This window comes from Peromyscus leucopus, chromosome 23 (assembly GCF_004664715.2).
Source record: "Peromyscus leucopus breed LL Stock chromosome 23, UCI_PerLeu_2.1, whole genome shotgun sequence".
NCBI lineage: Eukaryota > Metazoa > Chordata > Mammalia > Rodentia > Cricetidae > Peromyscus > Peromyscus leucopus.
In genome coordinates this window covers 8,366,105-8,381,853 of record NC_051082.1, presented here as the reverse complement: position 1 = coordinate 8,381,853, position 15,749 = coordinate 8,366,105, and the positions used below count along the sequence as shown (strand labels likewise).

The 15,749-nt window shown below is 49.6% G+C and overlaps 1 protein-coding gene across 5 annotated transcripts in view; it reads right to left on the bottom strand.

The window, feature by feature from the left end:
• The window catches only part of Taok3 (TAO kinase 3), a 183,082-nt gene that overhangs the window by 7,013 nt on the left and 160,320 nt on the right, over positions 1-15,749 (bottom strand). For all 5 annotated transcript variants that reach the window (XM_028878825.2, XM_028878824.2, XM_037198641.1 and 2 more), the window contains 2 exons: positions 5,268-5,507; positions 2,547-2,759 (listed from right to left, as the gene is read on the bottom strand). In XM_028878825.2, the coding sequence (XP_028734658.1) occupies positions 2,547-2,759; positions 5,268-5,507 (453 nt within the window). The remainder of the gene's footprint in view (positions 1-2,546; positions 2,760-5,267; positions 5,508-15,749) is intronic.

Below are 15,749 nucleotides of genomic sequence, written 5' to 3'. Positions count from 1 at the left end.
CACAGCAGCCCCCTTTTGATGTGGCTTCCTCCGTTGTCCCCAGGGACCTGGTTGGGGAGTGAGGGATCTCTTATCCATCATGTCCTCTGCAGGGGTGCCTGGAGCATGGTGCAGTCAGTCATAAATGCCAGATGGATGGATGGATGAAGGTGTGAATGAGTGCAGCAGCAGCACCCATCAGCTTAGGAACATGTTTAAGCCTCTCCCTCCTGGCAGCAGCTTCCTTAACTGTCCCCTCCATGTGCTACACGTCCATCTGCCTCTACCGACGAGGATGGGAGAGGGAGTCCCGAGTGCGGTTTCTTCTTTTTATGGGCACTCTTTTATTTTTGAGACAGGGTCCTCATGTAGCCCAGGCTGGCCTCAAACTTGCAAGGTGGCTGAGGATGACTTTGAACTTCTGATCCTCCTGCTCCATCGCCCAGGTGCCAGGATCACAGGTGGGTGTGTCACCATGCCGGTTTCTGCAGTGTGGAGGATCAGACCCAGGGCCTCGTGTGTGCTGGGTAAGCACTCTGCCTGCTGAGCTGCGGCCACATCCCTTTGAAGGGGGAGAGCACCTTCCACTCCAGCTGCTGTACGGCACTGGCTAAAGCCACTGTCCAAAGCCGGGAGGTCACCGGGGTTTCCTGCTCTCGCGGCTCCTGCATATTTGAACCCTCCGGTGGGAACCTTCGCTCGGCCTTCCGTGACTTGCTCTCTCCTGGCCCCTCCTGATCTTTGGGTCCTCATCCCCTTTGATCTACACCTACCCAGCCTTCAAACATGGATGGCTACCAGATCCTGCTCCAGCCTGCTTCTCAAACTCCACCCCTCCCACCCCAGCCCCTGGTAAATTTCACGTACCCCTGACTGTCATAGCTGCCCTCACGAGGCACAGGCATGGGACCTTTTGTCTTTACTCCTGGCGTCCCTTCTGACCGGCAGATTTCAGTATCTGGATCTCTCCACATGGACACCTACAGGGCTCAGTGCCACCCTGCTCAGTTACTGTGCCCGGCGTCTGAGTCCACCCTCTTTCCTCAACCCTCCCAGTCTCCTATCAGTTCCACTCTGAAGCTCAATTCTTTCTGCCACCCTCCTAAATGTCCCCCAAACCCTGCCCAGCCCTCGCCATGTCCGTGTGCCTGCCTCCCACCTCCCTCTTGTGCTGTGGTGGACCCCAGGGCTCACGGCAATGGCACACTGGACATCTGAGACCTCTCGTTGTAGAGTAACAGCTCACCTCCTGCCTCGGAGCCTCTGACCCTCACCCGCACCCCCCACCCCCCACCCCGTGTGGTACTCCCCGGCTGTGGCAGCTGGTCGGGCTGGCCATTCATTCTCAGACCCTTTGGGGTTTCTGCGTCTTTGCAGGCTGCACCCTCAGGTGGAACTAATGCTTCTGTTGGGTAAACCATTGGCCATTGGGGCTGGGTGCTGTGGGATGACATCATTCAATGACCCGACAGACCCATTTCCCAACCTACCAGCATCCTTGGGATCCGGGGATCCTGGGACACAGTGGAGAACCAGGAGAGACTAGACTGGGAATAAGACAGGAGGGGTACACGGGCCCCCCTTTCTCCTTCCCTTTCCCTCCCTCCCTCTCTTCCTCTTTTCTTCTACCTTTTCCTCCCTTCTTCCTTCCCCACTTCATCTTCTTTGCGGTGCTGGGGGCCCTCCTGCAAGTGGTCTACTGATGAACTTCATCCCCCGCCTTTGTTTCCCAAGACTAGGTCTCCACAGTAGTCCATGCTGCCACGATCCTCCTGCCTCAGTCTTCTAAATGCTGGGATCACAGCTTTCCTCCTCCTTGACCCTCCAGCTCTGAGCCCCAGGTGCACACTCTCCTTATCTGGACCTTTGTCTATATCGTCGGCCCATGGATTTTCATGGCTTCCTTTTTGTTCTCCAGGTATTTTCCAGGCCAGCTTCCCTGTTCCTCCTTGTCCTTCCAAGGCCCTGGGTACCCCAACAACTAAGGACTCAGTGTGCTTGGCTATCAGCACTCAATGATCTGGCTTCCCAGCCTCCCTGACACAGCATGAGACCCTAGCTAGCTAGCTCCACTATCTCTGGGCCCAGCGCAGCGCTGCCGGCCAAGGCTTGGCCAGGGTTTATTTAACACATATGTCTGTGTGTGTGTGTGTGTGTGTGTGTGTGTGTGTGTTTCTCCCCTCACGTGACCATGAGCTCAGAGGCAGCAGGGCCATGCCTGACATTAGTTGCGGTGGTGGTCAGTAAACCTCTGATGAATAAGCGTAAACACGACACGCGGTATCCATCCCATCTCGCCCCCCTCCCTACGTGCGCGTCCCGCCCCGGCTGGACCGGCACTGCTCCTTCGGCTCCATCTTTATAAGACGCATTCCGGCTTGTATCCGAATGGCCTTGGCTTTGCTCGGCGACGTCATTTTCCTCCGTTCCTCGGGCAGGAAAAGAAGCCGCCCATATATCCTAAACCAACACATCCCCAGAAGGTGCTTGGGAGTGAAAGCCGGATCTTGACGTTCCGTGAGATCCCCAAAGCTCTCGGAGCCGTGGCAACGAGCCTGCCCACTTACCGCCTGAGAGGCCATCATCTCGTTTATACTCTGTTCGTACTGCTCTGCCAAAATGGCCAGCTTTCTCGTCTGCTCGTCTTTCAGTGTCTTTAAGATTGTTTTGTGCTCATTCTTTGGAGTGACTTCCAACTGGTGATTTTTGAGTGCTTTGTACTGTTTGGTCTGTACTTTGCAAGTGTCCTGAAACTGTTTTTTGATTTGCATTTCCATGGCCTGGCAGGGAGAAAAAAAGCAACAGAGAGAAAAAAGAGGGTCAGTCCGCACGGAAGTCCCTGGGTTGTACGACACAGAACAAGCACGGGACTCCCACAGGACAGCCGGCAATCCGGAAAAGGACAGGGGCAATGTATGCCGGAGGTCACACTACAAGTGCTCCGTTTTTTGTTTGTTTTTGTTTGTTTGTTTTTACATGAAATGGATGGAATTGATTTAGAATTGACAAATGGCTTTAGGAAAAAATGGATTATAACGGGGAACTACGGTTTGTAAGTAGACTGTGGAATATTATGAGACTTGTTAAAGGTTGGTAATTATTTCCCCGGTCTCCTCCAAGTCTTTAGTGGCTCCTATTGTTCGGTGAGGTTTTTTTTTTTTTCTTTCTTTCTTTCTTTCTTTTTTTTTTTTTTTTTGGTTTTTCGAGACAGGGTTTCTCTGTGTCACTTTGCACCTTTCCTGGAACTCACTCTGTAGCCCAGGCTGGCCTCCAACTCACAGAGATCCGCCTGTCTCTACTTCCCGAGTGCTGGGATTAAAGGCGTGCGCCATCGCCGGCACCTGGCCTCACTGAGTTTTCTTTCCCCTGGGCGAGTGTGTACATCCATGTATGCACTATTCTCTTTTATTTCCACGCTCAGAAAGGACTGACACCATACAGTCAGCTTCCAAGGCCCTGGCTCCAAATGTCTCCCTGACACTTGAACACTCAGGGCTTCTGCTGGCAGGGGTCAGGGATGTGCCTAGGGTTTGCCTGGAAGACGTGCCCGGGTGACTAAGGGCGGCCTGCGTCTGTGCCAGCACTGACAACCGGCCTCTCTTTGTGACACACGCCGGTGGCTGAGGACACAGAACTTGGCCAACTAGTGCCATGCTAGGATTAGCTGGAGGCTGCCAGGGCCACCCCCACTGCAGCCGGGAGAGCCAGGCCTGATTCCCAGGCCCACGGCAGATGTCGCTAGTGAGCTACACCGGAGCTGTCTAACTCTGGCTGTGGCTTTGGAGTAGCCTCTGTTTGTGAATCACACAGCCTTGAGGACGGATGTTCTCACTGACTGGGGCTAGGACCATGGACAGTTCCTCAGCCAGTTTTGCTGGGAGCACTTGTGTCTATGTAGATGGAGGTCAGAAGATAACCGTGGGTAGGTACCACAGATACTGTCTATTTTTCTTTTTCTTTTTCTTTTGAGACAGTATCTGGCAAAAGCCTGGGGCTGAAAAGCAGACTAGGTGGGTGGCCAGCCAGCTCCAGAAAGCTGCCCAGAAGAGCTGGGCTCACAGACAGCATTTTTTTTTGTTGTTGTTGTTTTCTTTTTATTGGTGGCACAGGGTCTCACTGTGTAGCTCTGGCTGGCCCAGAGCTCACTATGTAGACCAGGCTGGCCTTAAGGGAGCCTGTCTAGCTCTCTGTGTGCAACAATACTATATGTGCCCAGCCCAACTTTTTTTTTAAAAAAGATTTATCTATCTATCTATCTATCTATCTATCTATCTATCTACTTATTACATATACCGTGTTCTGTCTGCACGTATCTCTGCAGGCCAGAAGAGGGCACCAGATCTCACTACAGATGGTTGTAAGCCACCATGTGGGTACTGGGAATTGAACTCGGGACCTCTGGAAGAACAGCCAGTGCTCCTGACCTCTGAGCCATCTCTCCAGCCCCAACTTTTTCTTTTTCTTCCTTCCTTCCTTCCTTCCTTCCTTCCTTCCTTTCTTTCTTTCTTTCTTTCTTTCTTTCTTTCTTTCTTTCTTTCTTTCTTTCTTTCTTTCTTAACATAGGTTCTAGGGCAGTGGTCCTCAACTTTCCTAACGCTGCGACTCCTTAATACAGTTCCTCATGTTGTGGTGACCCTCCACCATAAAATGACTGTTGTTGCTACTTCATAACTGTAATTTTGCTACTTTTATGAATTGTAATGTAAATAGCCATGTCTCCTGACGGTCTTAGGTGAGCCCCTGTGAAAGGGACATTTGACCTTCATAGGGGTCATGACCCACAGGTTGAGAACCGCTGCTCTCGGGGATAGACCTCGCAAACACTTCACTGACTGAAGTGAAGTGTCCTCGCTCACTTTCAGTCTTCTAGCTTTATTTTATATGTATGAGTGTTTGGTCAGAATGTGTCTGTGCACCGCATGGGTGCCCGGCGCCCTTGGAGGCCAGAGGAGGGCATCAGATGCCCTGGAACTGGAGTTACAGGTCATGGTTGTGCGCTGCCGTGTGGGTGCTGGGGATCAACAATCTGGAAGAGCAGCCAGCGCTCTTAAGCGCCGAGCCATCTCTCCAGCCCCTCTGGTGGGGAACCAGTGGCTCAGGTAGGCGACGGACTGAACTACAGGGAGGGCCAAGGGCCCTGCAGCTTAGAGGGATTCCAAAGCCGCTTCCCAGCCTGCCTAGGGAGCCCTGGACACCGCACCTGGAGATCCCGATTCTGTGGGGTGGAACACAGACAGGCTGCGGCGGCCCCGCCCCTCTGCGTGAGGATGCGCGCCAGGCCCTCCTACCTTTAAGTTTTTCGGCTGTTGCCGAAGCTCCATGACGTGCTTCCGGTGCAGCTCCCGCTCCCGCCTCTTATTGTACTCCAGCTGGTTCTCCAGCTCCGTCTGGTGCTGTAACCGGATCAGGTCCATGCGGAGCTTCTGCAGGGTGTGCAGTTGCCTGTACTCCAACTCTCGGGTGGACTCGTCGTGACGGATCAGCATGGCGTGCTCCATCTCCTTCTGGGTCCTCTTTTTATTTAGTTCCTGCACCCCAGGAGCAAAAAGATGAAGGGAGAGAGATGAGCGGAGCGGAAAAGGGAGGGACACACGGCACGGTGAGGGATGGCTCCTAATTAGTCCGTTAGTGTTTGCAGCATGACTTAATGAGATCAGAGGGGCGGTCCCTGGAGCTTTGCATTCTGGGGTGAGGCCACCACTCACGAGATGGAAACTTCCCAGCCGTCACAGCTGCACTATCTGGGAAATGGGGTTAATCCCCCATGGTCTTTCCTGTCTCACAGAACGGCTGTGGGTCTTCGATTGTGTGAGGGGCTCCCGTGATAGCTACCCATTAAACTCATATAAGGAAACACACCCCCAAATTCTGACAATTGTCTGGGACTCCCTCCCCCCCATTTCAATTTTAAAGCCTTCTCCAGGTGACTCCATGTGACCAGGGTCAAGATCTCCAGGTGACTCTGATATGGGGCCAGTGCTGAGAACTCAGTTGGGAATGCCCGCATTGCCCTCAGCTTTCGGGGAAATACCCTGTTTTTGTACATAACAGAAGTGGGCCAATTATCTATTTTTTAAGAGCAGAGCTTAGGGCATGCTGGGAGAAATCTGAGCACAGCACTTCCCTTTCATCTTTCCCACGGCAGACGGATCGTGTCTAGATCTAACACTTGGTATTTTCAGTTCTACGTCTTCCTTCCTTCCTTCTCCCTCTCTCCCGACGTCTTCCTATGGCACTGGAGACGGAACCCAGAGCCTTGCATGTGCTAGGCAAGCGCTTTTCTGCCGAGCCACACCCCCAGACCGCTGCTTAGTTCTACTCCTGCCTGTCTGATGCTTTTCTCCTCCTTTCCTCCCCTGGAGAGTGGGGAAGGATCTACCAGAAAAAAAGAAAAGATTAAGTAAAAGGTCTTTCCCACTAACCTGAGACTGTTTTCATCTCTCACTCCAGACTGGGGATTTGAACCTCATGCCCTGAGCTTTGCATCCAGAGCGCTGCACATGCTGGGCAAGTGCTCTACCACTAAGCTACACCCCCAGGCCCTTGAGGCTGTGTCCTCAATGCACTAGTCGCAAAGATCTAGACCACGAGCCCAGATTCAGGCCAGCGTTCACTAAGCTGCTGGCCTCGACTTGGGGATCCTCTAATGGTGAAAGAGGTGCTGGTCTCGCAGCTGACTGGATCCAAGGTGGGCCCAAGGCGTAATAACCAGTCTACTTTCTCTTAGGAATTTGGAGCTGTGACTCTGGGGTGGCCAGTTGTCTCTGTGGTGGCTGGAGTGACTCATGGTACATGCAGGGACCATGGGATCATAGTCACCTGCTGCTAGGAGGGATGAGGGCTAGATAAAGCTAGACTTCAGAAGAAAGGGAAGAGGGAGAAGGGAAGGAGAGGGAAGAAGGAAGGGGGAGGGGAAACAGGGAGAGGGAGAGAGAAACGTGTGCAGTGAGTATTTTATACCCAAGTCTTGGCTTCGTTTCAGCCCATCTCTATGTCCAGCTCTAGTAACAGCTGCTGAGATTGTTGTTCATTTCTGTTTTGGATTCCCCCACAATCCCCCAGACAGAGTCTCACTACGTAGTCTAGACTGGCCTGGAACCTGCAACTTAGACCAGGCTGGCCTCGAACTCACAGAGATCCGCCTGCTCCTGCCTCCTGAGTGCTGGGATTGAAGGCGTGGCACTTTTCCTGTATTTCTACACTGTCACTCCTGGTTTAGACCGAAGGACAACCCAAATAAATTCCAGTTAGCATGCAAGCCAGAGAGTCTTAACCAGCGCAGGGGAACAGGGTCTGTACACACTGAAGAGGGAAAAGAGCAGGGCCGGAAGAGGATACTCCAAAGAGGGTGTGTGGTAGGAAGTTTGGTGGAAGGGAGCTGGGAGCTGGGCTTGGCAGGGGAGCACCTGGGTGCCCCGCCTCTCCCGGCATCTGTGAGGGGAGGAGATGGGAGGCCTGTGTGTTTACAGGGATGTTGTATGGGTGCTTGTGAGGATCCTGCATACGCTGGCTCCACCCACAGCGTCTATCTAGCCCTAGAGCACTGCCATAGAACATTCCTTTAGTCACTCAGCAAGCATCATTACACACGTGCTGTGTGCCGATGCAGACACAGATACAAGGGATGGAGCTGGACCAAGGGCATCCCTGGGGCTCGGCTTTTAGTAACTACAGTAACAGGAGTAGCTATGGTGTAAACATGGTCTAAATGTTTCGGTTCACAAAAGCGAATCCTGCCAGCTTCCATGCTTTTCTTTCTAGTGTTTTATTTTTGCCTCTTTATAGAGACTACCAAATTCTTTTAAAAAAGAATGATTTTATGTCTGTGAGTGCTTTGCCTGCATTATATGAGTGCTGGAAGAGGGCATCAGATCCCCTGAAAATGGAGTGGCAGATGGTTGGGAGCCACCATGTGGGTGCTGGGAACTGAACCCAGGTTCTCTGGTAGAATAGCCCGTGCTTTTAACCACTGAGAGATCTCTCCAGCCCAAACTAAATGTCTTCTTTCAAATTCCAGTGAGTGGCCAGTACCATAGGAACCTGGCCCTTCCCACAGGTAATCAGATAAACCCAGGGAGTGCCAGAGAAAGCGCCGTAAGTGAATGAAGGTCCCTGTCCCACAGTGCTGAGCTTTCTAGCTCCACACTAACTCTGGAAACCCAAATTGAGCTCAAGCTGCTCAGAGACTAGAAGTAAACAATACCAAGCAAGTACTTTAAGTAGACATCATGGGCTTCTCTTCTTGAATGGAGTGGCTCTGGGTGCTGGGGGACACCTGCACAGGATGCTCTGGGTGCTGAGAGCACCTACATTGGATGCTCTGGGTACTGAGGGACACCTGCACAGGATGCTCTAGGTACTGAGGGACACCTGCACAGGATGCTCTAGGTACTGAGGGATACCTGCACAGGATGCTCTGGGTGCTGAGAGCACCTACATTGGATGCTCTGGGTACTGAGGGACACCTGCACAGGATGCTCTAGGTACTGAGGGACACCTGCACAGGATGCTCTAGGTACTGAGGGACACCTGCACAGGATGCTCTAGGTACTGAGGGACACCTGCACAGGATGCTCTAGGTACTGAGGGACACCTGCACGGGATGCTCTGGGTGCTGAGGGACACCTGCACAGGATGCTCCGGGTGCTGAGAGCACCTACATTGGATGCTCTGGGCTCTGATGGACACCTGCATGGGGTGCACTGAGCTATGCAGTGGCTGCTGACCAATACTAACGTTCAGGAGTCATCCAAACAATGCTCAGGTGAGAGTCAGCTTTGGTCCTTCTGGTGACTCGAGGTCTGTGGCTTTGGCAAGCTTCCTATGCAGAGAAACCCCTTAACACACAACTTTAGTTTCTTCAGGTATAAGTTCAGGGCCTTCCCACCCAGCACAAAAAATGCTTGTGAAGATGATATGGCAGATCCCAAGAAAATGCTTCAGAATGTAACCATGCGTCATTGTTTTTCTGTACTTAGAAATGAATAACTGGCATAGAGTATCTTACATTGGTTTTGCAAATTATTTAGAGAATGTAAGTATGGTGACAAAAATGGTGTTGGGGTGCAATTTCTAGGCTGGTCCTTTGTCGTAAATCCTATATCTGAGTTTTGAGGTGTAAGATGGCCAGCTGCATGTAATAGTTCCAGCCATGGGAAGCCTTTTCCTATCTTATTTCATATCTATCTTATGCCTGAGTCCAATGCCATGCCTACATGACAACATGCAATGTACTTTCAATTTTTTTCTTTTATGTGGGAGTATTGCTATGGTGCCCAGGCTGGTTCCCAACTCCTGCACCCAAGTAATCCTTCTGCCTCAGACTCAGCCTTCCAGACAGTGGGGAATTCAGGTATGCACCACTGTACCCACTTCTCAATTAAAAAAATTTTTTTTTCATACAGCTCACCCAGTTCTAACTGTGCCTCTCTGTATGGTGAAAACCTTGCAAAGATTTTATTTGTTTGTTTGTTTATTTATTTTTTGGATAGTATAGATGGCCTGGAACTCTATGTAGACCAGGCTGGTCTTGAACTCACAGAGATCCGCCTGCTTCTGCCTCCTGAATGCTGGAATTAAAGGCATGTGCCACCACCCTGAGGGCTCCTTATAAAGACTTTCATATGTAACCATGAGGCACTGGGGAGCTGAAGGTCTAAGATCACATACAACTTGTGTGCAGTTGAATAGAGGCTAATAAAATTCTGGTTTTCAGGTTTGCAACATTTTCTGTGAAAAGATATCCCAGTGAAGTGTATCTTCCTGTGTTAGAATGCTCTAGACACTGACGACACATTATATGTTAGAGCCATGCATGTCTGTGGCTTGTATAAAATAAAAAAAAAAAATGAGCTGAACCATAGTTGATGGCATTGGGACCCTGCCTACCAAGCACTCAAGGTCCACATGCCCTGGGGGGAGGGGAGCACTGGGCAGAGGCTCCCTTTGCCAGGAAGGGATTCTCCCACTAAGCAAAATCTCCAGCCCTTTTCAAGTGGTATTTTGAGACAGGGTCTTGATAAGCTTCCCAGGCTGGCCTCCTGACTCACGATTCTCCTGCCTCAGCCTTCTGAGTGCTGGGATGATGGGTGTGTGCCACCCACATCTGGCTTAGAATTCAAACTTCACAATGGTGCTGCTGTTGGACTGTATATTTAGTGATTTCTTAGTTCTGGTGTTTGGAGTTCTGGTTCTTGGACGGGGTTAGGAAGACTCAGACAGACATTGGTGTTCCTTTACACCTGCTTTGTGAGCTAAAAGAAGTCTGACAGTCAGCTCAGAAAGGGATGAAGGAAGTTATGTTCGCTGGTAGAACTACAGACTCCTAAGAGAGTGACTCGGTAGCATCTGTCTGTTTTTAAATTTTTATTACTCTATGAGTGTACATGCGTGGGTGCATGTGGTTTTCAGGGGATCAAGCTCAGCAAGTGCCTTGCACTGGGTGGTTTTGTGTGCCAACTTGACACAAGCTAGAGTCATCAGAGGAAGGAGCCTCAGCTGAGGAAATGCCTCCTTGAGTTCCAGCTGTAAGGCATTTTCTCATTTAGTGATCAATGGGGGAAGGCCCAGCCCATGGTGGGTGCTGCCAACCCTGGGCTGCTGGCCCTGGGTTCTATAAGAAAGCAGGCTGAGCAAGCCATGAGGAACAAGCCAGTAAGTAGGCACCCCTCCATGGCCTCTGCATCAGCTCTGGCCTCCAGGATCCTGCCCTGTTTGAGTTCCTGTCCTGACTTCCTTCAGTGATGAACAGCACTGCTGAAGTGTAAGCCTAATAAACCCTTTCCTCCCCAACTTATGTATGCACTGATTTTTTCTGCAGTGCTGGGGAAGGAACCTGTAGTGGTATTTGCTCCCAAGGTCATGGGCGGAGCAAATATCACTACAGGAACCCATGGCCTCGTGCATACTACGTGAGCTGTCTACCACACACCTTGAGACACTAAAAACACTTGCATACAGAGCTGTTCTCGGTGGTAGTGGTGGTGGTGGTGGTGGCATTCCCATTTCCACAGATGCCCTGAGAGGAGCAGTATTAGCTACAGATCTGTGACTATGAGTGAATCCTGTGAGGCTGTGGAGAGCAGGGCAGTGCTCTGCATGCTCCATGGTAAATGGAGAAAGGTGAAGTCGTGTGGTGGACATCTGATATTTCTGCACTCTCCCTGCCCTAGCCTTCTGCTTTGAGAAAGGACTCCATCCTTGCTGGAGTCAGAGTGTTCCACTGAGGACAGACATATTACCCACTCAAGTTCTCTCCCTCCTGGGAACTGGATGCCATACAGAAATGATCCAGTAACAGGACTGAAGAGATACAGCCCAATGACAGTGCCCAGAGGGGCAGAGAGAGCTCTTGCCTTTTGCATCACGGAAGGTGCTTTCCCAGCACATCTCCTCATCATTCCTGGCTCTTTCCCTCAGCTCCGTTACCTACCCCTCACCCTTCCAGGTAATCCTGGGGTTGGAAAGGTAGCTCAGTGCTTAAGAGAGCCTGCTGCTCTTGCTAAGGACCTGGGTTGGGTTCCCACCACCCACATAGTGGATCACAATTGCCTATAATTCCAGTTCTAGAGGGACCTACCACCCTCTTCTGGCCTCTTTCACATGCAGGTAAAACATCCATACACATAAAATAAAAATAAATTCTTGAAAAATGTCATTACCATGCCTAAGCTGGCCAGAGTTTGTGTCTATTGCTTGCAGATAATGCCACAGAGCTAATGTCATACATAAGACAGGGGGAGGGTCGGGGTGAGGGACTCTAGAATAATATATACTAAATGAATGGGAGTAGAAACTGGATGATATGAGATTATGGAGAAAGTCTGATATTGACCAAAAGGCACCAGATTTTCATTATTTCATTCATTATGCAAGATGAATAATTTCATATCTGGATATCTAAAGGACAGCATGATGACAATAGCTTGCCATGTGTATATTTGGGAGGATGGGACAGAAATTTTCTCACTCAAGCAGGAATATACAATTTCACATAATGTATGCATATACACATATATACCTGCACATAATACATGCATATACACTTGCACATAATATATGCATATACACATATATACCTGCACATAATGCATGCATATACACGTGATACATGATGCCTGCACACATAATGAATGCACATAATACACAAAGACATATACATACACACATCATGCATGCACACATTGCGTACAATGCACACACATACAAGCAGAAACTGTGGGGCTGGTGGATGTGACAATGAATTCAAATACCATAATTTCACAATGAACACTATGTCAAAGCACTGAGTATATACCTTAAGTGGAGACAACTTTTATCCCATAATTAAAAATAACATTTTATATTACACTTTATGTTTTTCTATTCTTCAGTGTTCCTGCTGCTTTTTTAAATAGAAAAGCACTGATCATTTTCATGAAAGCAGGTAAGATTAAAAAAGGAAAATCTGAATCCTTAAGAAAAATACTCCCACAGGGCTATCCTTTGTTTAGCTGTGTGTGTGTGTATGTGTGTGTGTGTGTCCACGTGTACTACCTATGTGCAGTACCTGTGGAAGCCAGAAGCGGGCACTGGATTCCATGGAACTGGAGTTACAGGTGGTTGTAAACAGCCATATGAGTGCTGGGACCTGATCCCAGCTCTATTGCAAGAATGATGAACAACGTCTTATCCTCTGAGCCATCTCTTCAGGAATATAGTTTTTTTTTTTAAATCATGTTGGGGAGTAGTAACTTTCTATAATTTTTATTGGTGATAACTGACCCCTTGACCTCAAAGTTTCCCTAAATATCTGCTATTAGAGTAACAGTAATTGTCAGATGAAAAAAAATATCTTATTTCTAACTAGCTGTAAGGCTTTTAATTTTTATTTTATTTTATTTTTTAAAAATTTTTTTGGAGACAGGGTTTCTCTGTGTAGCTTTGCGCCTTTCCTGGATCTCATTCTGTAGCCTAGGCTGGCCTTGAACTCACAGAGATCCGCCTGGCTCTGCCTCCCGAGTGCTGGGATTAAAGGCGAGCACTACCACCGCCCGGCGTATTTTTATTAAAACCAACAAACAAACAAAAACCCAACTGTGTGTGTATGTGTGTGTTTGTGTGTGTGTATACATGGCATGAGTATATGTCTCTGATGTGTGTGTGTGTGTATGTATGTATGTATGTATGTATGTATGTATGTATGTATGTATGGTGCGTTGAATGTGGGAGCATACCACACCACACATGTTTGTGGAGGTCAGGGGTTCTCCTGTCTCCGTCTCCCATCCTGCTCTATGAGTCATTAGAAGCATCGGGATTATAGATGAGCGTGCACCACGAGCCCTGCTTCCCACGGATGCTGGGGATCTGCACTACTTCCTCATGCTCGCATACACACATGCCTTCCTCACTGAGCCTTTCTCGCCTGTTTGATTTTTGGTTCTGACAGGTCTGGAATATTCAGGCCTAGATAAGTTCTCACCAAAACTTCTCCGGAGGCTTCTGTTTCTAGCTAGACCCTGATGTTTCCAAGTCTCAAATTGAAAAGTAATTTTGATTCCACCCCCCTCTCATTGGCCACCAAGACCTGTAGGTTATTGTTTCTTTTCTTTGATTTATTTAGATTTGTGAGACAGGGTTTCTCTGTGTAGCCCTGGCTGTCCTGGAACTTACTCTGTAGCCCAGGCTGGACTCGAACTCACAAGATCCACCGCTCTGCCTCCTGAATGCTGGGATTAAAGGCGGGCACTACCATCGCCCAGTGTTTTTGTTTTTTTTTAATTTTTGAAGTCAGGGTTTCTTGTGGCTCTGACTGGCCTCAGACAGCTCCTGAGTGCTGGGATTGCAGGCGTGAACCGCCATACCCAGTTTGTGTGGTGCTGGAGGTGGAATTCAGGGTTCTGTCACCCTAAGCAAACAAACACTGCCAGCTGAGCAGCCCAAGTCCCGTTCACGCTGTCTGAAAGCACAACGCAGACCGAGCTGCCCTTTAGAGCCTCCCACCACCGTGGTGTGGCCCACACCCGAGTTCCCACCCCTGACCCTTTGGTTTCTAGTCTCTCTTCTCTAAAGAGCTTTTCTCAAATGTTTACTGTTGTTATCGCCTCTGTAACGAGCCTGTCCAGTTTTTCTCTCCTTTATTTACTCATATCCCTGACACATCAATATAACAGCTCACTGTGTGCCTCTGTCTATGACTGTGGTCCAGCAGAGCACCCCACACTACCACAGTGTCTAGACACCTCTTCTCACCCTAGAACCATTTTCATCCCCGTGGGGTAAGTTTGAACTTCACTAGGGCCCCTTATCCTAATCAACCCATGTATCACCCCAGATGATGTTCATCTCTCTCTCTCTCTGGTCTATAGTTGATCAAATCACTGCCCTGATTGGAAATGTCCACCAGTTTCTCCTTCGTAGATATCAAAACACAAACACAGAGCCTGGCCGGTCTAGAATGGTTGGTGGTCAGCAAATTCCAGTTGGCTTTGCTCTTTCTTCCAGTTTGAACCCTGCCGAGAGCAGGCCTATGATCCCAGCGCTCGGGAGGCTGAGGCAGGAGGCTGGACAGTTCAGGTCAGCTGGCCCACAGAAGGAGACCTTGTCTCAGAAAACAAAACTTTTTTTTTTTTTTTTTTTTTCTGAAACATTTGCCCCAATTACTCTTCTGTTAATGGTGCCTGAAGCGGTTGCTCCCCTCCTGCATGTGAACACCGGACTTTCATGAGCCATCAGTATTTTTACCAATGGCTCATGGCATGTCTTCTCAGATTATTAATGCTTTCCTGACAGACATGCCGTCTATATCCTCAGTCTCAGTGAGGGCCATCATGCCCCTTTAACCTCCGAAACTGGAAGACTGGCAGTTATTACTATAATAATTATTGCTATTATTGTTATTGTTATGATTGTGTGTGTGTGTGTGTGTGCACGCACGTGTGCATGTGTTTATATGTGTATGCATGTGTGGGGAGGCCAGAAGTTGACGTTGCATGTCTTCCTCAATCTCTATCCACTTTATATTTTCAGACAGGGTTTCTCATTGAACCTACAGCTCCCTGATTAGCCTGGACTGGAGGGACCACAAGCCCCAAGTGTCCTCCTGTCCCCGCCTCCCCAGTGCCAGGATGACAGATGCACACTGTAGCACCTGGAGTTTGGTGCTGGGAACCCAGGTCCTCACGCTTGTGTGGCAAGCTCTTGACACACCGATCCACCTCCCTAGCTCCATCATCATTACTTTTGAGATGTGGGCTTCCTATGTAGCTCAGGCTAGCCTCAAAATTGTCAGCCTGCCTCAGTCTCTAGGCAGAAACCATTCTGGACTCCTCTGTTTGAAATCCCCATGGGAAACTGGTAAGACTTAGCAGCATCTGACTTGAGGCATGCCGCTCTGATATAACCTCCCCTTTCTGTGCCACCGCCTCCTCTGGGCTGGAACTCATAGAGGAAGAGCACCTGTTTCCTCCCTGCTCTTGGCTTCTCACCAGCGTAGCCTGGGTCTCACACTGATGCTCTGGGTCTCACAAGCAAAGCCAGTGCTTGCCGGTCACTCCCCTGCCTAAACACCTCTCAGGGCTCACACTGCCTTCAGGGTACAGTCGGAAGGCTTCATTTTAAATGAGGCCCGCAGCCTGCTCCAGCCAGCTGCCCTTGTCCCCAGGCTGCATTCCACTCGCCCAGATCTCTGGCTGCCCTTGATTTCTCCTCCAAGCCCCATCTCAGCCCATCACTGCCACTCAGGCGGGAGATTGACGTTCAGTCAGTTATGTCTGTTTGCCCCCCCCCCA